Source organism: Lipomyces oligophaga (genome assembly GCF_038497815.1).
Source record: "Lipomyces oligophaga strain CBS 7107 unplaced genomic scaffold V1516scaffold_6, whole genome shotgun sequence".
In the NCBI taxonomy this organism is placed as follows: Eukaryota; Fungi; Ascomycota; class Lipomycetes; order Lipomycetales; family Lipomycetaceae; genus Lipomyces; species [Lipomyces] oligophaga.
Window position 1 is genome coordinate 834,577 of NW_027117790.1, and position 23,361 is coordinate 857,937.

A 23,361-nucleotide genomic window follows, 5' to 3' on the forward strand; every position below is an offset into this window, starting at 1 on the left:
ACCCAACAAAGCTGAGGTCTGAGCTCGAAATTGCTCTCTGTTTGCAGCTTGTCGTGAATTACCAGACCACAAAGGGGCGCCGAATACGGAGACTTGCCAGCAGGAGAAACACAACAGGACTGCTGGAGAACTGACCGTAGCCGGGCCGGTACTTCGGTCAGACCTCCGCTCACGCTCGCAATGCTATCTCTCTATCTCTGTATCCGGTGCTTATCTATCTACGTTGTCGCACTGTCGCGAGTCAGAGCACTCTTTGGTTTTACAGGTTTAGTATCTAGTTTCGGTCTCCTCAGGGAACTGCTCTATTGTCTCTACTGTGATTGCGTTGCCAGCTAAATGCCCACACATCTGTCCGAGCGCACCTCGAAGCAGATCCCGACCGAAACTCCACGTTTAGGCGTACGCCATCAAGCCCACTTTGACCGCCACAGTCACATGATGTTGGATCCTGTGAAAGATAGCGATGACTAAACCTAGTGCGGACTCAACCGGCAGAGAAAGAACAAGGGTACAGGACACAGGAGGGATTAAGCATATGGTCACGACCATGGCAGGACCAGCATAAATACCACGAGCAACAAACTCAGATAGTGTCGGCGCGCGATCAGGCCCACTATAGACCAATTAACTTTAAAATTTGGTAGAGATTCGGACATGAAGTGAGCTCGTTTAGAGGAGTGGACTTCCAGGTGACTTTGCTATGCCGGCAAAAATTCCATTTTGTTACTCTTCTATGTCCGCCACGATGAACTTTGCACCGTGACAAAAGTTAAACTCTCTGCGCAGTTGACCTCACGTCCAGTGCGATTCCTTGATCCATACCGATCTAGGCTTGGCTCTATCATGGCAGTCATGGCATCATGCAAATCATGACCAAGAGTAGTCTTATCTATAGATAAGACTTTACAAACTGTTCTGCAGCGTCTTAGACTCTGTCTTGGTCGCTAGTTCATTCAAAGTTTGCGTACGTAATATCTGCATAAGCATTCTGGTAATTCTCCTAAAGCCGAAACCGCACAAGGAGTTTAAAAGGAAGAATTCAACAGTTGCGCTGAGAGGTGTTAGAACAAATGCAAGTCTTCTAATAGTTGGATTACTTCGAAAGGTGGCTACTGGTAGGCATTCTAAGGCATTACAGTTAGATAACCTTGATTGCGTAATTTAAATCGGACCTTACGATTTGCGCAGTCGAACTGGCAGGGGTTTATGAAGAAATTTCAAATTAGACCAAAACCATTAATGTAAAATATACAGAAATTAGAAGAAAATATATCAAAAAACCAATAACCCGAAAAAACCAATAACCTAGATCTTCGATCCATCAACAATAATCTTCTCACCCGAGGCAATATCTTCGCTCTCCTGATCGATCTCCTCATCGGCGCCATGGAGAACCTCAGTATCTGGAGTGATAGCACGATCAATCATAGTCTGATGCGCAGGGAAAAAGTAGCTAAGAAGCCAATGTACAAAAAAGGCGGACAGAACACCGTAAAAGTATCCCACATTATAGAGGTGAGTAACACCAGTTGGGACGGTGACCTTGCTGTTGACGGTGGGAATGAATCCTGGGAGTAAAGGAACCCATCCGCAGAAGAAAGCGACAAAAGCACGCCAATTGGTTCCCCATTTATTGTACCTGTAGATTCCATTGAAGTCGTACATCTCCCAAATATCGTATTTTTGTCTATGGACCAGATAGAAGTCAGAGAGTAAAACACCAACAAGAGGACCGAGCCAGACGGAGTAGCCAGACATGAAATTAAGGAATGCAGGAGCGGAGGTCAAAATGTTCCACGGAGTAAGAGCCCAGGAGCCAATGAAAGCCACGATAATCTGTCCACGACGAATGTTGATATATTTAGGGAAGAGGCAGTTAAGATCATTAGCAGCGGAGATTGAGTTTGCGGCGATGTTGACACCAACTTGGGAAATGAGGAAGAAGAATGCGATGAAGAAAGCAGCAGCACGACCGCCATGACTTGTCCACATATCAATGAACTCTAGAGGATCCCACAAAACGCTTCCCCAAAGAATCTTGGATCCGGACGCTGTGACGACACCGAAGAATGAAATCAAACATCCAGTAGCAGGCAGAACGAACAAGGTGATGTAAGCCGACTTATTACTCTTAGCATATCGTGTAAAATCAGGGACATTGACGGCAAGAGTGGACCAGGAACCAATGTTGGAGTAAAGACCAGAAAGGAAAGTCCAGGAGAAAGTAGCTCCTGAGAGAGTAGTCTTCTGGTTCCAGAGTGAAGTGTTGGACATACCAACAGCATGAGCAGTCCAGCCGACAAGAGCGATACCAATGGCAGGAGTGGATATACTCTTGACGGTGAAAAGCCATTTTAGCTTATGGACAGGAACAAGATGAAGAGGAAGGATGAGAATGAAGTAAATCACGTAGGCGGTCATCATTTGAGTATCGATGTTGGCGTTAGCAGCCATGGTATTCTTGACCCTACGGAATTGGGGGAAAATGGCGTAGAGAATTGAACGAACACACTCAGCTCCAGTGTAAGTCTGAATACCGTACCAGAAGATACCAACAATCATACGCATGATGATCATAAGATATGAGAAATACATACCGAACGCAGCGCGAGATTGAATGGAAAAACTAACATGGTAGGTTGAGCCGAAAACACCATTGAGAACGATGACGCCAGCAATAATGATCTGAGCAACAGTGATGCAAACCAAGGCATCTCTCCAAGAAAGACCGATTTCAATCAGGGAAGCAGCGTTACGGAAGCCTGAAGGGGACATGTTGTCCGAGATCCAGTACATGACATAGTTGTGAGTACGCCAGGTTCGGCGCTCTGGAGGGACAGGATCCAAATCAAGATTTGAATGTCGAACTTCATCGACCCCATTAAGTTCGATCTTGCTCAGAAATTTTCTCCAGGCACTCTGATTAGTGGGAGCAGAATATTCGTGCAGTCCTTGCTCGGGCTCCACATCATACGAGCCTTCGTCTACCTTTTGAGACTCCATTATTCGGCACCGAGTATGAGTGATAACTGCAGAGCAGACTAAAATAGTACGATAGAGAACGAACGCGCTCGTACAGACACTCGTTACGGTCGCAGGCCCTTAAGGAGGGAGGAGCCCTTCTTATATATCTCCGCTCTGGCGGGGTGAAATACAGACGTGAAATCAGAGGAGGCTTCGATCTATGAAACCGGTCAGTAGGTTGAGCTAGATAGAGAGGCAATTGCCGGCCATGAACCGGGTCTAACAGAGACACTGTCTTCCAGTGGCTTGCAGAAGGTGGCTTATCTGAATCGAACTGCCTGCACTGAGTCAACGCACGCGGAAAACTGCGAGATTATGAGAGAACAGGATGATAACAAATAAACTATCGGACCTAGTCTGTTGCGGGTATAGTTCTTTGTGGTTGATTCAGGGCAGATAAGAGGAAGGTGTCACCATGGTGTCGTTGTTCGGGCTCAGAGTACGCGGGAGTCATTAGATGTCTGAAATCACTTACCAGAGTGTCAACGACTCGTCGAGCAAGTTGACAAATTAGTACCACAAGCAGTGCGATGATTAACAGTCCAGTTTCTCTTCCTGTGCAGGAAGCGAAATAGTATGCCGTCTGCCGATGCCGGTCTATTCGGGGAGGGGTCGCGGGGCCTACCTAGCGCGCGTCTGTGCTCAAGGGAGTGGGACCATTCAGCGAAAACGGAAGTGAAACCTAATTTGTACGTCTGGCAGCAGGTGAGCTCGGTGAGAAGTAAAAGCTCACGGGCAGTTTTCGGGAGAAGACGGAGAAGAATAGGAGGTTGAAATGGACCATAAAGCAGAAGAAAAACGTCTGGATCGTCCGTACGAAGGAGCAGAACAAATGCAGCATCAAGATCGGCCGAAGATTTTCTTCTGTTCACTGGGTAACCAAGACCGCCACCCACCGGGGCCAAAGAGCTTGTGTTGGCTGGGCTAGCGGGCAAGGCGAGCGGCGTCCACGAGCCTCGGTGGCTATGTGGCTGGTTCAAACTGTAACGACTAATCACGTCTTCTTATCTTGGTGAGGCCAGACTCTTGTCTCCTCGTTCTGTCTGGTTTGGGTTTAGGCTGACGAAACAAATCGCTCATGCAGGAAAAAACAAATATTGGAACAAGCATTTTGGGCAAACAACTCCGGCAGGACAATTTTAGTATACAAGTCAAGCATCACGTATGTCTGCCTGCAGACTTCATCTGTTCCGCAGAAAGAAAGCCAAGGCACTACCAGACAGGGCATGCGCGAAACAAGCTCAAGGGTCGTGAGTTCATCCTCTCGCTCGCTCGCTGCTTTGCTGAACACTACGACCAGATCGAAGCGCACAGGTAGTAGAGGTCTGCTCTGCGCGAGCGGAGTCCACATATCCCCAGAGCCTAAGGAGAATTTTCCCGGAGCATCGATAACACTAGGAGCGGTGCTTGCGCTAATACTGCTGGTAAAGCTCGGAACCTTGGGGACGTGGCCAGACTGCAATTCACTATTGTTGACCGGGCTGCGGCAAAAGTACGAACCAGCATGATCGTGGCTACAATACCTTTGTCAGGGCTTTTTTTTCTTTCCGTCCGACTGCCAGTGCTCCCTGCCAATTGCCGTGATAAGAACGCGGAACTTGACTGGTCCATGCTAGACTGCTTATCTATGAGCACAGATTTGCTGACTGATGATAAAATCAACATCAGCATACGACTGTAGTCGGCCATCTGGTTGGCTTCCCTGTCGGCTATTTCGCTTTCCCTTGTTCCATTGTAGTCTCTAATTCTTGTGCCTACCAGCTCTGAGGAGTCCTAACTAGAATCAGCCCTACGAGGACGGCTTGCTCTCTCCATCAGCCGTCTAAACCAGCCTACGTAGTTCTGGCAGACAGCTAATGAGCGCGCGCCTATCGCTTGCCGTCGGCTTCGCGCCACTGTCGCGGCTCAGTGAAACCAGTCGAACGCCATTTCCTACCGATCTTCAACATGTCTTCCGCACTGCCACATGGTGATTTTTGATCCGATCTGCTTGTGTTGGCTGGGTGGACGATTCAGACGGACCAGTCACTTCCTTGAAAGAGACGACAACATACATCAGGTAGTTGCTGGAGCTGGTATTTGGTTTAATATTTCTGAGGTCGAACCTATGTGTCACACGAGCAAGCAGGAAGCGTGAGAAGCCAGTGCATTACTCATAGGGCGGGCTATTCCTTCAACCGTTGATCCAGTGAACGCATTTAACAGTAAGCTGGGAGCGCTCTTGCCACGAAAGTCCACCACCGCCGCAGCTGCGCCACATCGGGATTTGGTCTCCGCCGGGATTTCAGGCTCTGCGGTCATCTCCGACATCGTCTAGACGGGGCAATATTTGGCTGGTAAATATCTACTTGCACAGAACTTTGAGACATTTAATTTGATACGCTCGGATTGGTCGGCTGACATTAGTGAACAGAGTCCACAGGCCGGGCGGATTCTGTTCAATTATCGGAATTGCTGATACGTGAGGGAATTGAAGTTCGAGTCAATTCGTTCGGTTGGAAATGAACACGAGACGTCCATTGACTTTCGATTCGAATTTTTTGACGTGTAATCAGTGGAGAGAAAATCGTTATGGATCCAGGGTCGCGCTAGTATATTGCATTTACAGGTTACATATGGACAGGGGAATATTAATTCATATTCACTCCAGTCGAGAACGTAGATTACAAATTATTGTTAGGAAGAAACACCTTCACTCTAACGAGCACTCACTCTACAAGCTTTTTACTAAATACAGAAGACTCATAAATCAATTGCTATTCTCAGTAGAAAGCAGATTTTAATATCTGACTTGGAGTTCAAGTTTCCTTAACAGTCGTCTCGGTGCGCGTAGATCGAGCCCGAGGCGACGATCTGCACTGAATCTAGAATCGCCGCTCTCGTGTTCGTGATCAATGGTAATATATTTTCGTCCATAGTGCTAATCTAGTACAAGTTCTCCCAATGACACGGCTTTGGCCGGTCTGTCTTCTAACGAATCCGTGCTAAGCATGATATCAATTCACTTTTTCAGCTCCGAATCGGACGAGTAAAGTGGATCTTTCGAGAGCCTGCAAAGGAATGGCTAGATCTGGGTATTTTTGGAGCGAGAAGGCGAACGAGGAAGTGTATCGGTTATGTTGCCGACAGGGTATTGGACATCCATGGACCGAAACAGGCTATTTGTATTGCAACTTTAGTAGACCCGCATGATGTCAAGAAACAGCAGTAGTCGGTGAGATTGGTCATAATACACTCGTGATTTGTAGTACAGTTGTAATACCGATCTAAATGGCCGCATAGAAATTTACTGCTGTATTAAGCTTCTCAGCCCACCTGATCCAGAGAGGCGGTGAACGAGTTGTCTAATATTTCGATTAGGACAAGCATAGTTTCTAATCCGATCTGGTGGAAATCTGATTTGGATTGACTAGCGGACGAGGTAGGGAGAGAAAAAAAATTGATATGACGTCTAAACCAACTGACCATGTCCAGTACTAAACCTCAGAAGTTGATGCTTAAAATACAAACTGCAAGCGAGCACAAAAGGGACGTCGGACATTTCAGGAGGCGGGTTAGAACGATGAGCGAAGGGGTTGATGGCGATAAGCAGACAAACGGACAAGAAAAACTGGGATCCATACAGAACTGGAAAAAGCCAAGTTCCAAACAATCCAAACAGTCAAATAAAAGAAAACAAGCCTTAGGATTCTTGCGTAGACAAAGTTTATAGGAGAATGCCAATAGGCTCGAGAGAAATTTTTACAGTACAAATTCTGGAGACGAAGAATGGCTATCGACTCGAAACGGACTGGTCTTTAGGCTCACCGCTGACAGGAGCAACTTACCTGCCTTCAGGAGCTAAGAGCAGTCGATGGAATGTGGAGGCCTATTTAGGCTACTTCTACTGGCTGAAAAAAAGGGATGCTTGTGGAACTGCAGACAGACAAGACTTACATCATTCTATTCAGCACAGTACAAGCGAAAGTAAGCGAACATCTGAAATGAAGAGCAAAGCACGAAGGGGCAAGAAGGGGAGGGAGTAAGGAGAACGCGCGTCGGCACATGCATTACGTGTGTAACAATCAAAGCTAGAGTTAGGACGCTAGAGCGCGAAAGTGCGTTGAAAAGATCGCGCTGTTCTAGCTCGCATGGCTACATCTCGCCTGGAAAGACATCTCGATCGTGGAGACGAGAAGACTAATGATCGATTGACTGGCACGAAGCCGGGATGATTGAACATCACGGCAGCGCACAGTCGAAGCTACAGATCAATGCGACTGCGCTATCTATCAACTTTCTCCCATTCTCCCAGCCTATCAGTTGATCTACCACTGTAAATTGATTGATATATAGAGAAAGGATAAGGACGGTCGAGAATCTTGTGATTCGCTTCCGGCAGTGCACAGACACTACTGTGATAGTTCCGACTAGGCATTAAATTGCATACACTGTGCTCGTTTGAAGCATGCCTTCAACAAGTCCAAATCAGCATTGACCTAAATAAATGATAGGAAAATAGAGAAGAATCAACGTAGAGACGAAACAAGAATCACATAGACCGGCAGGGCGACCGTTTTTACGCGATCATTGGAACTGTTCAATTCCAAGGGCGCAATACGGATGATTACTGGCAATCGATGCAAGCTACATACAATGCATACGTTTAAATGATCCGGGCCGTCCGGGTATGTGGGAAGTGTTCCAGATCAAGAAATAATTGTGCAGAGGCATGTAGAAAAGGACTAGGACCGAAAAAAAAAATAACAAACAGACAAGAAACTTTGTGGGATGCGGTGGCGGATCTGGTTCGTTGTGCAGCACCAAATTAAGATTACTGTTAGTGATAGGCATCCTCTGGACATGCAAGCGATAAATAGCAGCTACTTATGATTGTTTGCTGCCATAATTCTAGTAATCTTGCAGATCGGACATTGATAATCACTTGGACAGCTGCTGTCGCAGGAAATGGTCACCATGTTCTGTAGATCGAATAAACCAAGACCTGGTTGCTTATTTTCAGTTTAGAATGTAGAAAATCTGCAAAGTTTCCGGCAAACGGAAGCTATCACGTGGAACATTGCGGTCTTTATCGCGGCATCTTCTAGATCAGGCGATAAGACAGACTACTCGAGTCGGAGCAAGGCCCGCAAGCAAAGTCTTACCCAGGAACAGGCTGCAGACGAAGCTAATGCGGGAGAGCTATAGGCAGAACTGTAAGTAAACAACAGCCGGAGAACAGAGTAAGCGGGAATTGTACACATGCTCTCAGCGTGCCCTTGCTTCTTGACTGCTGGACCTCATCCGTCGAAACAGGAACAAACCAGGGATTGAAAAGCAAAAAATTCAAAAGGGATGACAGCGCATTGCCGGCCATTGGATGTCGACCGAGCCGTGGATTCATTGGCCGGCCGGATCACCAAGAAGTGTTTGCTTTTGGTTGGCCTTGTGTGTGTGTGTCATTCTCTACAATTTAGTTTTGGTATTCCGGTAAGGTGATTTTGATATTCCAGTCTCGTTCGAGCAGACGAGACAAGAAATAAACGCGACCAATAATCTGGAATCTTCGCTAGCCTGACCAACGGACTTTTTGCATTGACTCTGGATCATCGTCATACGAGCTTGCTCTACTTAAGCCGTGAGGCGGATGATCCGATGGAAACTTACTATTTCACGGCCGAGAAAGTTCGCGACCGCCTCACCTTACTCCGTTCCTCCCCCACTAACGAACCATATTTTCGAAATTGGCAACATCCTACTAGCGCCCGAAGCTGGTTGGCTGGCCGGCCAACCAGTCGGTTAGAAGGACGATTATTGAAATCGGCGCTCGTAGAAAATAAACGTGTTTTTCTAGTTTACGTTCTGGGATTCGCTGCTGAGTACGGGAAAAGAAACGAAACCTCTGAAATGCAAGATTCCAGGTGGATCCAGATCCGGGCCTGTAGCAAGCAAGGCGCTCACAGAGACGCAGGTCCAATGGGTGCACGTATATATGGGGACGGATCGGATCAATCAGAGCAGACCGAGGTCGGAGAGCGCGCGATCGGAAACAGATACGACCCAATTGGTTGGAATCAGACTCACTAGGAGGCTGAGAACGAGCCTAGAAAGCGTGCCTAATTGCTGAGAATGGACCAAAGTTGGACCAAGCGCTGGGAGTGGATGGCCGATGAGAGTGGGTTTTTGTGGTGGACTGGAGGAATATTGACTAATGGATTGACTGATTGATTGTCTCTAGGAGTAAAATGAAAGAATTGATAAATGTGGAGTGGGTCTCGAGGGAAAAAAAGCACGGTAAAAGCAAGCGTAAACTAACACGATCGAGTGGTGCAGGTGGTCTGGGAGTGGTGCAAACAATGTTCTAAAACCGCTGCGCGACACTCGGGACACCCGAGGACAAATAAGCGGCGGCGGGCGCGTGCAGTTCTCGTACGCCGGAACGGGTGTGTTTCGAGGAAACGGCAGTCGGACTTGCGCTCTCGATGCGGAAGGAGATCAGGCCTAGTTTCCGTGCAGGAAATACGATGTTTCTCTATTTACTGGTCAATGATCTAGCGACAGAGGTTGATCTAAATTTGTTAAAGCAAAACCCAGATTTAGCTGGTGCTGCTTGTGAATTGGTAGCATGCGGGATCTAGTCAGAAAGGGCGACCCTATGGCCGCGGTCGAGCCGGATCGAGGTTTTCCTGCTGCTGCTGCTGCTGCTGCCTAGCATTTAGCTGGCCAGCCAGCCAGCCAGCTGTCGTGGACTGGACTTGTCCAAAGGAGCAGGGCGCAGAGGCGTCGGCGGCGGCGGCGGCGGCGGAGAAAGCGAGATGTCGTTGTTCTGCTTGTTGTTGGCAGAGACACGACTGGCCGACGCCCGCACACACACAGACAGACAGCGCGACTCTGGCTTCACACTCTGTGGTCTCCCCGTGTCCCGCGATCTCATCTAGAGTTTGCGTCGTCGTGTATGACTGCTATTTTCGTGGATCAGATCAAGTACGGCCGTCCCTCTCGCCCTTTCTCAAGGCACAAAAAGGCTCCGGATCTCAATTGAGAAGCACCTGCTGATCCAGATCGAACGTAGCTACGTTATGTGCTTTTTACATACACAATCATTTTATGAGGAGGAGAGTGAGCGAGCGATAGACGAAACTGTGCGATTTGATCCGGGACCTGAATCCGATCGAGCTCACTCTCGCGACCAACAATTGCTTCCGCCTCTCTCTCCTAATTTCTGCCTCTCATCTCAGGCTCATCTTGGCCCTAGCCGTTTAGCTCATCGCCTCGCTCATCTTTAGTAGTAGCAGACAGCAGCATCATCTTCTTCATCATTTGTGTTTTTGTCCACCACAGTGCAGTACGCCACTAGTCCACTGCTAGTCTGGGTTAGCGACGCTTCGCAACACGGGTCAGCCCGCTCTGCGACGAGCCTACCGTCCTGCAGCTGTCTGGCAGCTATCTATCTGGGGGGAGGGGGGTGGCCGTTACTGTCCGGCTAGAGATAATGGAAATGAACTGAAACTGCTGTCGTTCCTGGCAAGCCAGAAACATAGGAGCAGCATCCGTCGAGAGCGCGAATACGTATTACGTAACTAGCGCACGACCAGGCTCACTGTCATACATGACCCTCAGTCAGGATAATTTTACCATCTTTCCTTCTCCCACTGACCAATTACTTTTTTTAATCTTTAGGTTGGCTTCTATTCCGCAAATAGTCTGCGATGCGGTGGTTCCCTCACCCGCACTCACGCAGTCTGCTCCCCCCCTTCACCCCAGGCAGGGCATCGCGTGGGTCCTAGCGAGACCATGAGTGTTTAGCGGACATCGTGAGATCGGGGCAATCTCGGTAGAATATGTCTTCAAGAGCCGAATGTCTCATGCTTGCACTTAAACATCTCACATGTCTGAGTCTCTGACATGGTGTAACAAGCAACAATAATAACAGTAAAATGCAGGCGGACAGGTATGAAACGCAGACAGAAGAGATCGGCACGTCAACCCATCAATCAAATCGAAGCAGCGACGAGAGTGTAAGAAGCATGCAGAGCATGTGTGAGCGCCCTTCGCTGTTCAGGTCTGTAGAGAAAGGCACGGCACGGGAGAGCCAGGCAAGACAGCAAACAAGAGCTAGGGACAGCCGAGGTCGCCTTAATACGAAGACGAAAAACTATATCTCGACTCGAATGGAGAATAGAAGTAGCGGTGAAGAGCAAAAGATATATAACCGCCGGACTTAAGAGACAGTAACTTGTCAGAACTGTAGGAAATTCTAGGAGTAGGCTGGGCAATCGGCATCATTATTACGTAACGCTCGGTGTAGCAGGAAGAGCCGATATCCGAGAGATAAGACATCTAAACTGGTCTGATCTTGACGGTGCTGGGTCTACTGCGCCTACGGTCGAGTTGACGAAACGCAAATCGAAGAGAGCCCTGAGTCCGGTCGGCGATGCCTGGATCTCGATCTGCGCGGAGCAGAATGTGCGTTTGGACAGAGCTGGACAATTTTCATGTGAAAAGGTCTCTGCAGCTGTGAAATATCTCGCTGACAGGGGCGGATGCCGGTGCAGGACAAGTGAAGCTTCTTCCCCGACCCCACAGACTATAGAAATGATTGCCTTGAAAGGCGTGCTATAAAGCCAGCCATTGCATATGTGTGGATGCACATTTTGCAAGAACAAAAGAAAGGAGAAGGAGTGACTGGGAAAGGGGGGAGCGTGCGATCCAAAGCAGACGTTGAGGTGGGATTAGTCAGGCCGGATTAGCGAAAAGCAGCGTGATCGAGTAGTAAGCTGTCCGGCCATTAACTGGCCGAGCAGGCAGGCCAGCGCAAAAAAGAAAAACCCAAGCCAGAACTAATTCCAAATGCAGATGTAGATGCATAGCCAGACAACCAAAACAGCAACGAAAACGCCCGCCAAAGCTCATGAGCATGTTAGCGGTCGAAACTGCGGAATCGGGCAGATTTTCTCCACGTAGGACATGTAGAGATGTTAACGTGTGGATACGGCGACATTGTTGGCACGCGAGCACAAAGGCAGCTCGGCAGACTAGATCGGCGGACAAAGATCACCTCAGGCAGTAGAGCGTTCAAGTTTAGAGGAGCCGGTAGCAGCAACAACAACTACAACAACTACAACAACAGCAACAGCAACCGAACGACAAATCAACAGAAATCAAATCAGACAAACTCAAAAATCAACAGCACAATCAAATGCACTCGCCGCCGACAAAGATTATGATCCTTTAGCCAGTCATCGCAGACCTATTTTACCATAATTTCCAGGAATGCAAAAACAAGCTCGTCGGTCGAAGTCTGACCCAGATTAGAGCGCAGTTTGTTCACCAATTCGGCGCGACCTGGTAATCAAACCTTCACGCGATGCTGCAGAATGATTGGAAAAAGCAACGACTCACCCGCCATCGCTCGCTGGAGGGGGGCAGCTATCCGCAGGCAGCTAGCACGGAAACTCTCTTTTGTCGGCCCTCTTAGTTGCTCCCAGCATTGCTACTGATTCCAGCGAGCAAACTAGTCAATTCTGATTTGCCTCTTTCCGCGCCTTGTACTTTTCTGCTGCCTCGTCAAAGACTCCTAAGCCATCTCAAATACCTCTCAGTACGCCATCCGGCAGGCGCGTCTACTACTGCACTGGGCCGTAGTCGACCGGTACTGGACCTGCCGTTCAAACACACGTCTGATGTCCACTCTTCATTCTCCTCGGCGCTATAGCATCCACCGCCAGCGCCAGCGCCAGCACTCGCACCAGCACCACCGACGTCCAACTACCCGGTTTGGGTCTGTTCGTCCTCCATCATCGTAGAGTTTCTGGTCATTATCTATCTACCGACGGTCAAGCTGCAATTACATACACTCCAACAACAGCACCAGCTTCCCTCGTCGCGCACTGCTCTGCTGGCTGCTCACTAACTGATTCCCATATTAAGGACTCGGTCTTATTTAATTCCCAAATCATCCACCGCCTCTGCTCTTCGCCTCCGTCTCTGTTTCCGTCTGAACCAGTATACCTCCATCGCTCCCCACGACCTTTTAATAGCTGCTCATCACCCGCCTTGTGCCCGCTGCTTTCATTCTGCACGCGCGACCAATTCAATTCTCTGCTGCTATTGTTTCTGCCTTGTCTCTTTCTTGCTTTACCTTCGGATCAACAATGACTTCCATGACTGTCCTCCATTCGACGGGTCTCCCGTCGCCGAATCCCTCTATCGATCCATGTTCCGACGACGATAAGCCCTTCGACAAGGCGTTCCAGCGGGCTGCGTTCGGCTCCCGTGTCTGCTTTGATCCGCCGGCTTTTGACGTTTCCTCGGCCATCAATAATCCTCTTCTCACTCCTGCCGCAGAGCCTGCTTCCTTCCCAGTCGTTGCACCACCTTCGCCTGCCGGATCGGCTGTTGTGTCTGCTCCTACATCTGATCCTAGAAGTACCGCGTCTACTTGCGCTCCCTCCCTTTTGCGCCGCCCGAGTCTTACTCGGTCTGCATCCACTGTCACTACTGACGATGAAGAGGAAGAAGAAGAAGATCTCGAGGATCACGCGCCTGCGCCGGTGCTCTCCCTACTGTTCGCAGACACTGCTCCTCGTGATTCCTGGCGCCCACAGATCGAGTCGTGGATTCGCCGAAATCATTCTTACAAGCTAGATCGTGCTGCTGTCTTCCGTCCCTATTCTTCTATTTCACAGTCGCGCAAGGCGACCACTTCAACCTCTTCTTCTTCTTCCTCTATCTCGTTGTCTGCAGCATCTTCTTCCCCTTCGAAGGCCTCAGCGCCGAAGACTCCCAAGTCGCATGCGAACTCCACTTACTTCAAAAAGAACATCTCAGCAAAAGATTCTAAGGCTGATAGCGTCGACTCTGGTCTTTGCACTCCTTCACCTTCTGTCTCGCCTTCTCCTAAGCCTGCTGCAGCCAGCCTCCACCAGCATTCAACTAGTCATCACTCTGGTCGAAAATGCATTTCTTGCGGTTCTGATCAGTCGCCGTGCTGGCGTCCCTCTTGGTCTGTCGAGGCTGGCCAGTTGTGCAACTCTTGTGGATTAAGGTACTACCTCATGTTTATGAAAATAGTTTACCATGCAATTGAAGTGATATTAACTCGTCTGATTTTAGATACAAGAAAACAGGTGCGCGATGTTTGTCGGCTTCTTGTGGTCGCATCCCCGCAAAGGGTGAATGGGTTACTATGCGTTCTACTCAACCTGCTGGTCGCTATTCTTGCCTTTATTGTGGTAGCGGAGTGGCGGTAGGTGAGAATGTTAAGCGTTAAATCGTATGCGACGTTTTTTTGGTTCTGTTTTTTTTTTATCGGATCGTGATCAAGATGATAAATGATGACGAGTATTGTGATTTATTAATGATGCCTCGTTTTCTTTTTGGGAGTTTTCTTGCGTGTCAGACAATCGTCTATAATTTTTTGTTTTTGGTTGGTCTTTTTGTCCTGTTTACTGTGCTGGATTTGTCAACTTGTTTTTGGTTATAATTGGGTTTTTTGTCGGATGGGGATGGCGTGAAAGGATCTGAGGTCTTTATGAGACAGGAAAAAAGAAGAACAGCGGTAATAATAATGTGGCCCCGGACTGTGTGATCGAATGAACGGAGCGGAACGGAGCGATCTGAACGATCTGATTTTTGTGAAGGGGTGTTTGATCGATCTTTGATTTCGATTATTAATTTTTATTTGAACAAAATAGCTGGGACAAGCAATAACGCACAACAGCAGGTACTTCGCATTTGATTGAATGAGTATCTCGGTTGAAGGTATATGGTTTTGGCTATTGATTTTCACATGTCCTTTTCATTTAATATTTTGGGAGTTTGTTTGTTCTCTTGATTTTGTGGGCGTTCAAAATCGCAGCGGGAAGCGAAAATTTGGTGGAATTGAATTAGTATTAATAATTGTCTGTGTTATTATTGTTTTTGGATTTTGAAAGATTTAGTTTTTTATAGTTCGAAAAGTGTGTTTGGGCGAGAAATTTGAGACTTGATATAATGATACTACTTTTTACTGCAAGAATCGCTTAGTCAAAGATTTGATCTCACTTGCTTGATCATTAGATCACTGCAACTGTGAACTGCTTCTAGATGAACAAAACTAGTTTTTGAATTTATTTATTCAAGCTGGTTTATAGAAATTCATTTGCTATCTAGACTCTAAGCAGGCTGTTACTGTTGCTGTGAGTGGTGCGCTGGACGAAAGGGAGCTGAGTCGAGGCCGCGGTAGGATCGATGGAGAGGAGACGGACATGGACAGGGCTATCGGCAGTTTAAGCAGATGGACAGCAAGAGAGCGCGCTCAGATCCGGCTAGGAATTGATTACCGACCGTGATAATATGATTGCAATTACACTGGAGATGTGTGGGTGGACTTCTGGAGACCGACACGGCCGAATACCCGGCTGGAAACTGGTCCTAGCTTCAAATATCGAGATGGAGTAGGGCGAAAGGACGTCGGCGCAGGTCGGGTTTGACGTTGATCACTTCACCGTGACGAAGAGGACAAGAAGAAGTCTGAGAGATAGGATGTCCGACCGAAGCCATTTAAGTACGAAACGCGACCGGATAGGTGCTGCAAATCTGGGTGATTCGTCTTAGAGCAGTTGTGTACGTTTGCAATTTGCAGTAGTGTATGGTGCATCTAGGCATGTATGAATGATTTGAAGTCGCCGATGGCAATACGACAGCAATGCAGTGACAATGCGGCGCGGTGAATAGTATGGCAGAAGCAACTATGCTGCAGGAAGCCGTACAGTGGGTAAGTAAGTGAGCGAGTGAGTGCGTGTATGCACGTACTATAATAAACAAAACACCTCTGGTTCTAAGTGACCGGCTTAAACACAGCGAATGCCGCCTTCCTGACTAGTGGGGCCGGGTTCTCGCTGTGCTGCTTGCTGGCTAAGCCAAGGCAGGCAGGGCTCTGAGCTTTTGCGAACTGTGCGGGATTACGACGGAGATGAACTGATCAAGTGCCTGCTGGAGTCTTCTGATCCAGAAGCTTAATCGTCACCAGAAATTAGACCTGACAAATGCAGCTGATGCAGATGTGCTCCGTTCTACTGAGACTTTATGTTCAGATCCAAATCATACAATGATCGCATAGATCTGTTGTATACTATTCGCGAGTTCAAATTTTCCATTCCGCTGTGCGTAGAAAAAGTCAAAAGACTTCCATCGGCCTTGACATGCGCTCGACCCCAACCCACAGACTAAATGTCAAAGTCGGTCTCGAAAAGTCGGAAAAGGATCACAAAGGCGGTGGACGTTCAAGTCCAAGAGAACAAAACCTGGTCATCATCGGAACCAAGAGCTACTGCGAAACAGAGGCGTATCTGCTCGCATTATCTACGAATGAATCGGCACTCTGAAAAGTCGGAACAGCCCAGTACGTGTAGATACAGTAAAGATGGAAATGGCAATGAGTAGGCAACCAGCCAAAATCGAGGTCAGGTTTCACGGAGCCTTCAGGAGAGTTTGCGCGTGTGGCCATCGCTTATTCTTGTCACGTTTGGTTTCGCTGTGTTTCGTGTTTGCGCTGAGCAGAGCATTCCAGCATGCAGCTACTGATCCAGAAGAAAGTTTTGATTGATAATGCGATTGCTTTGCACGGATCTCCAGATGCATTAGTTTATTCATTCAGTTCACAGAAATCGATTTGATCCTACATCTCTCTATAACTTTTTCATAGCCAGATGTACGTCAGCGGAGTAGAATTGCTGCTCGCACTCCGTTCTGCACGACCCTCTGGCCGACGGTTGCCTAATCCGGTATCGTAATTGGCACCGCACGATACGGAAAATCCAGTCCTCAGAGCAGCAGAGATGGCATCGCACAACATCGCGATCTTGCGCCGAAACAACAGCATCAGTAATCACTTGTCCGTACAGAATACTCTATTATATTACATCAATAATCTCTAAATTATTTGTCCAGCAGCTGAAGCGGTTAGACTCCTGAAACAAGTTCAAAAGCTGTTTTAGCTTTGTTAGAGTTCGCACTATTGTATCGTTTATGATGTGGATTTGTTTTGGCTCTTGCCAGCAGATATCACCCTGACATCATCGCCTTCTTCTATTTCGCAGCAACTAACTGGATAGTACATAGCGCCAGTTATGAGTGATTACGGGACTACAACACGACGTCCGCCCTAATATACTAGCGGTTCTTTTAATTTCATTTTTCCTGTCTCTGCTGTCAATTTGCTAGGATCGAACACTAACTAAAAGTTTCTAAGTTTCTCTAGCCTAACGCTTCCCATTGAAACACCAAATTTGGATTCTCCTTATCTGCAGGACTACCTGACCTGGAAAAAACCCTCATACCCACATCCAGACAGGCAGAAAGGAGAGCACTAACGAGATGAGGTTTGGATAGTGGGGGAGTGGGGGGATTGCTAACAAAAGGTCGTGTGCAGAATAGAGAAAAGCTTTGCTATCTGTTTAAAGGGTCAACCGTCGTGTAGTTTACTGTTTGGATTAGTTCAACCTATTCCGATAAATCTGATGTGGAGCTTCCATTTCGATCTTTTTTCTCGTCCTGGAACACTATTTCCGCAATCATTTTTATCAACATAACGCTAATATCCGGTCGCGTACAGAAATTTACATAGATGGGTGGTGACCCTAGCAACTCCCTTGATCTGATCGCACTCGGCTAGATTATACTTCGACATACCAACATTAATTTAGTTTTTTCCCGCTAGATCCGCCACTGTTTAAGCGATGAAGATATATCCTTTATTGTCTATTTCTTGACTTCTTGATAAGTTGTTGTCTACTTTAATTTGATACAATGAATTGCCAGGCAACTACGGTTCGATACAATACTGGCATGCGGAAGTCCCTCATCGCGAGCGATTTTTGTATCTCAGCTTGCTTGTTTTTGCCAATCAAATTGACTAATCTCCTGCATAATTTCTCTGCCTTTGACAGCGAATCTTGTGCTAAACTCATGAAAGAAGGTACTTGAACACGTATATGAGCAGACTAACCATGCCTGATTGTTAAAGAGAGACCAATAATATGTTTGTCGGTACAATTCTATGTTGGTTATTGCAGTTCATAATCGTAGAAAATAACATGTACCAAGCCATCATAGCTTAATAAAAATTAAGACCGCGTATGCAAATATCAGAAATACCCTGAATTTAGTTTGCATTATCCAAATATAATCCACTGCTTCGATCTTTATGACAGTAGCCCCTCAGAGCTTACATCTCTCTCCCAATTTGTTCCCAAAGTTGTCCAGAGCATTGAATTTGGATCTCGATGATTCCTTCATTTTGCAAATCAAGATCTGACTGAGATCTGATTCGGCTAGCATTAGTCTGATGCAATTATTGGTCAAGATTGAACCTCTATATTCAGATATGCAAGAGAATGAAGCTTAAAAATCTCTTAGCCAGATTATCCTATCAATCGCGAAAAGGCAGGAGCGCGCAAAAAAATCCCTATGAACTACTCCGAGGAATCGTCGACCGCGATTCGGTGCCAATGAGCAAAGATGAATTACGACTGCGTCAGATTCATGAAAGCCTGATGTATCGAGCTTTTGGTGGAGAGAGGAAGAAGGGCCTTTGGATTCCTGGCCTTCTACTCGCTTGTGTATGTATTTTATTGTTTGCTTGCGTTAAAACAGCATGCATCTACCGAGCACGGAATTATGTGCAGCATTAACATTTATTCATTAGACAGCAGTAGCGGGAACTATGGCACTAACTGAGGACGACTCTCACAAGAGACCAAGAGGAAACACATCTTTCTGATGTCCAAATGAGAGTTATATATGTACATAGTCAAACCCATTTAATGAATTCAAGCTATATTAGAATCAAACTAGTATAATCAAATATAGTACTATTCAATACATTTTAATACCGTTTAATGTCAGTAATACACTGCATTATGCCAAGCTATATAATACAACCATATCCCTCCAATGTCTATATTTCCACAATCATATACATAAACAAAACAAAAAAATGCATCGGAAAACCTTTTATGCAAGAAAAATAACAAAACCAATACCAGAAAAATTATAATTTTGGAGAACCTTTCAGCTTTGTGATTTGTTCGACTATTAACTCATAAGTCATAAGTGTGACTGCAGACGCCGGAACTGTTCGAACAAGATTCGTCCCCAGTCCCGAATAAAACGCGCGCCACCCTTCTTCTCGGACAAGCTTATAAATTGTCTGGAAGACATTATCGTAATGACCGTTCTCTGAAGGCATGGCTCGGGCAATCTGCATTCGCGTTCGTACAACTTCGTGAGGGTAGGTTGCGAAAGAAGCACACATTTTGGAAAGACACGACGACAACAAAATCCCATATACTTTCTGGGATTCGCTAGACTCTGGAGGGGGCAGGAATACTTTTTTAAATTCTTCGTATAATGGGAATTGCACTGCGACATGTGCTAATCCAAAGAGAGCAGGAACGATTCCAGCATAGAATGAAATAAAACCTTCTTGTCGATACATTGTTCGAAACGCGTCAATCGTTCCTTTATAGTGATATGAAGTATGGCTTCCTTGTGTCATAAGTCGAGTTTTGACGACCCAAATCGGATTTGTGAGAGTGGTTGAGCAAGCTCCTGCACTAACTGCAGATACTACATGTGCCACTGCGGAGTGCTGTCTGAAATATTCTTCTTCCGATAATCTCGACTTGCAGCCCTCGTATACAGTAAAATAAACCATCCACGTCGGTAAATATCCTAGAGTGATTGGCACAACACCTCTATAAAACCCTTTGATACCTTCCGTCTTCCAGATAGTTTTAATTGTTCCGGTCAGCCCATTATAATAGTGATCTTTAATCAATCCGCGCTTCGAAAATCCTCCTTGTGCTTGCAACTTCGTTTTAATCACGTCCAGAGGACACACGGTCAATCCTGAAACTATTCCTGCAGTAGCTCCTGCAATCGCTGGTACCGACGAATCTGGAACTTTGCTTAGCTGAGTCTCCAGAAGCTTCATAGGGACAACAGTTGGAATAACCTGTGCCCGATGCGTAACAATCTGCGCTGATCTCGGATTTCCTCCATCATTGCGCGACTGAGGCTCTGCCATTTTAGTGTATTGCGTTCGTTCGTTGGATTTATAGTTTTGTAGTTGCAACGATAGCGAATACAGTAGAGCCTTCCATAAACACTAGTCAAAGAAAAAAATAAAACAGGTAGTAATTCCACTATTGCTTCTTCCAGAATCGAATAAGTAAAACCACAAATAAGCTTGATTGTCGATAACCCGTGCTTCCGGAGTTTAGAAAAAAAAGCAGCAAGCAAGGAAAAACCAGACTGGAGATGGTGAACTCCGGCTCGTTCAGTCTTTACTGACAGCTGTGTGCTCTCCACAATCTACCAACTACCAGAAAGAAGTGCCGATCTATATTGTACCCAGAAAAACGACACCAATAACTCGACGCAACGCTCTATAAGGACAAGAACAGTAGTGGCAGAGAGCACCCACTACCTGCTGAGATCGATCGTAAACCCAGTCCCGATGAACCGGAAAACAAAATAATCCGCGCTTAGTGAGGGAGAGGGGCTATTAGCGCTTGTGCACGTGAACAGGGCCCAGCTTGAGATATCCGGTACTGAACAGATCAGAGACTGCTCGCGTGCAAGTAATAAAAAATATTAGAAGAGCAAAAGATGGAAATAATAAATAAGTTCGTCAGCAACATGCCAATATATCCATTGTATATAGGTTTATCAAAGAAATTCGAAATGGGAAATTGTACGGAGTCGCTAGAGCAATCATATAAGGATTACAATTGATTACTGCTGACCAGGATTTCCTGCAACGGTGAAATTGAATAATGCTGCTAGGAAACTACTGTGGAAATACAAATGATAATACTATTCAATACTTTTGTAAGCATGCCAATTGTTGTGCCATCTCTCAGTTATCGGGGTTCGTCACAATTACTCAGCAACCAGTCATCTCTGGCAATTGAGATAGTGCAATTCAGAGGCGATTAGTGATGGAGTTAACAAGCCCTCCCTATATGGTCTCGAACCTGTACTTTTGCTTTTGTTCGGTGCTTATTTTGTTTGTGATGCTCACTTCCTGACTGGCCGGCCGACGTTCTTCCACTCAGCGATCCGACGCTGCCGTGCCGCCGGAGATCCGTATGCTCAAGCATACATGACATTCCGTGTTAGATTCCGTGTATTTCAGAAAAATGCGTATTGTTTAGACTTGCTAGTCAATTGCTAACCATCTATAAAACACTGTGTACATACTATCTTATCAACGCTCGCCATAGTCCGCTCGTCTATCCATGCTGTCGCTTCTTCCGCTATCCGATAGCTTAACAGCGAACAGCGCTCTATCGGCTCTGATACAGCAAGAACAGTCTGTCTGACCATACCACAGTGCGGCGCGCTAACTAGATTTTACCAGTCCTATCATGCACGTGCATTTCACGCGTCAGATCTGAAATTGCGGAGAAAGTTGGTACTTGATTATTTCAACTCCGAGAATATGTGGAAATGAAGCTATTTACATTTGATCCTGAACGTACATCATGAATATTTTAAAATGAATGGAGCCTATTGACAGACATCTATGATTATTCAATATAAAGAAGTTGGTATTCAGATGGCGCTAGAGCTCAGCTCTGCGGGTATGCCTGTTCAGAAGCTCTGCAGAAGAGAATCTCGGAAACTAGAGAACACCGATAACATATCTAAAATCCGCCCCTGTAGAAAAATTATTGGGACCTATGAAGCTCTTCGGTCCCCCACAAACTGGACCGACTATAAGAAGTTTATCAGGTGTTCTGTACGCTGCAAGTAGAAGTCTAAGATCATTGAAAACTTTGTTGCCTCGTCCTTGCAACCCCAGAAATTTTTCAATCTACGCCCCGAAATTCTGCCGAAATAGCTTGAGCTAGACTGATCTCGTTTCTGCCAAACTAATGGTGAACGACTTTAGTTGTTAAAATATAACAGCGGATGCAAAGCAATAAGTGCACTGTACTAGAATTGAAATTGTAAAGCAATAATTTCTCATTAATCCTTATACCATACCCATGGCAGAACCAAAAACAAACAAAACAAATATACGCCGAAAAACACGCCCATGATAACAAGCATATCTACAGCCCAAAACAAACCACCACCAATGCGAGACGATATTGAATTCCATAATCATAAAAAGTTGAACTTTTTTTTTTTAATTCTGGCATTATTTTGTCGTAATAGTTACTGCTTGCTGAGCTTTCCGATTCCAAGCCATGCCAATGCACCGGCAAGAACAGAGGACAACACGACTCTGTCGCGTGATTGGAACTCCTCCGAAGAGCTACTGTTCGAGGACGAAGGCGTAGCTGTCTCAATCTCTTTGGCTGGAGAATAAGAAGCAGATGTGAGACCATCACCACTAACATGGAATATCTCCGGCTTGGAAACCGTAGATACTTCAAGAATAACTTTGTGGCTGCTGTCAGGGAGAACAGGCTAAATTCGAGGTTAATATTGAACAATATTCAACGACATATATCTTCAATTTATGCAAGGAAGACTCACAATGAAACCAATATCACTGGCCGCAGGCTGGCGGAGGACAGGCATATAACAGAAATCGACTGTGGAGTTGTCACCCTTGGCTTTCAATACAGCCGACGTAGACATCGGACGAGCAACAGGAGCCGAAACTGCCTTTGCGATCAAGGCCTCAGATTGAAGCGACGCTCGGCCGATCTTCTTGACAGTGTTGGGAACACTAGCCCGCGACAAGGGCATGGACAATGTCGAAAATGCCTGGGTGTCGTCGAGAGTAAGACGATCGATCAACTAAATAAATTGTAAGTTATGGGCTCCTACAAATTGGAGATGATACATACAGCACTCTTGTTACCGGACACTTTGAGGTTACGTTTCCTTAGCTCAGCACGCAGAGAATCAACCTTCAAGCGATTGTAGTCCGATACAGTCTTGGATAGCACATGTGATGGCTTTGGCGATGTTGCAGACGAGTGCAGAGACCTCGCAGATACCTCGATCGGTGACCTGACGTCACGAAGAGCAGAAGCAAAGCGGAGAGCCATTTTTTTTTGTGAGAGATCAGTAATGCGAAAGCTTTAGGCAGTGATGACGACAGCGACGACAGAGACGACAGATCTGATCGATGACAAGAGAGAGGCAGACAGCAATTGACACTGATGATCAACAACAACAAAACAAATAATCTTGAGGCAGAGCGATGTTTATATATCTGGCAGCAACAGACTCGACACGGTTACATCTCTACAGTAAGCAGCGGTGACAGCCACGGAAGAATGGACGACAGTCTGCTCACAATCCAGTCGGCTATCTGGCTGCTTCCCAATCGTGCGCGTGTTCCTGCGA

General features: G+C 46.5%; 4 protein-coding genes across 4 annotated transcripts; 1 reads left to right on the forward strand and 3 right to left on the reverse strand.

Moving 5' to 3' along the window:
- Nucleotides 1-1,305: 1,305 nt before the first annotated feature.
- On the reverse strand, nucleotides 1,306-3,003 carry V1516DRAFT_665589 (permease for cytosine/purines, uracil, thiamine, allantoin-domain-containing protein; the record flags this gene model as incomplete). Its single annotated transcript, XM_066920685.1, has 1 exon — nucleotides 1,306-3,003. The coding sequence occupies one exon, from the start codon at nucleotides 3,001-3,003 to the stop codon at nucleotides 1,306-1,308; it is 1,698 nt and encodes a 565-aa protein (XP_066776310.1).
- A 10,163-nt stretch (nucleotides 3,004-13,166) lies between these two features.
- Nucleotides 13,167-14,275, forward strand: V1516DRAFT_626678 (uncharacterized protein; the record flags this gene model as incomplete). Its single annotated transcript, XM_066919757.1, has 4 exons — nucleotides 13,167-13,400; nucleotides 13,518-13,792; nucleotides 13,856-14,050; nucleotides 14,119-14,275. The coding sequence occupies 4 exons, from the start codon at nucleotides 13,167-13,169 to the stop codon at nucleotides 14,273-14,275; spliced, it is 861 nt and encodes a 286-aa protein (XP_066776311.1).
- Nucleotides 14,276-18,805: 4,530 nt separating this feature from the next.
- V1516DRAFT_678868 (mitochondrial carrier domain-containing protein) lies at nucleotides 18,806-20,498 on the reverse strand. The gene has a single exon (XM_066922818.1). The coding sequence runs from the start codon at nucleotides 20,072-20,074 to the stop codon at nucleotides 19,037-19,039; it is 1,038 nt and encodes a 345-aa protein (XP_066776312.1). The 5' UTR covers nucleotides 20,075-20,498; the 3' UTR covers nucleotides 18,806-19,036.
- Nucleotides 20,499-22,215: 1,717 nt separating this feature from the next.
- V1516DRAFT_627638 (uncharacterized protein) lies at nucleotides 22,216-23,060 on the reverse strand (the record flags this gene model as incomplete). Its single annotated transcript, XM_066919800.1, has 3 exons — nucleotides 22,216-22,470; nucleotides 22,540-22,806; nucleotides 22,857-23,060. 3 exons carry the CDS (start codon nucleotides 23,058-23,060, stop codon nucleotides 22,216-22,218), a joined length of 726 nt encoding a protein of 241 aa, XP_066776313.1.
- Nucleotides 23,061-23,361: the final 301 nt, after the last annotated feature.

Bases quoted from the DNA above. Each gene is read 5' to 3' on its own strand.
- V1516DRAFT_678868 (XM_066922818.1), bottom strand. From the start codon at position 20,074: ATGGCAGAGCCTCAGTCGCGCAATGATGGAGGAAATCCGAGATCAGCG.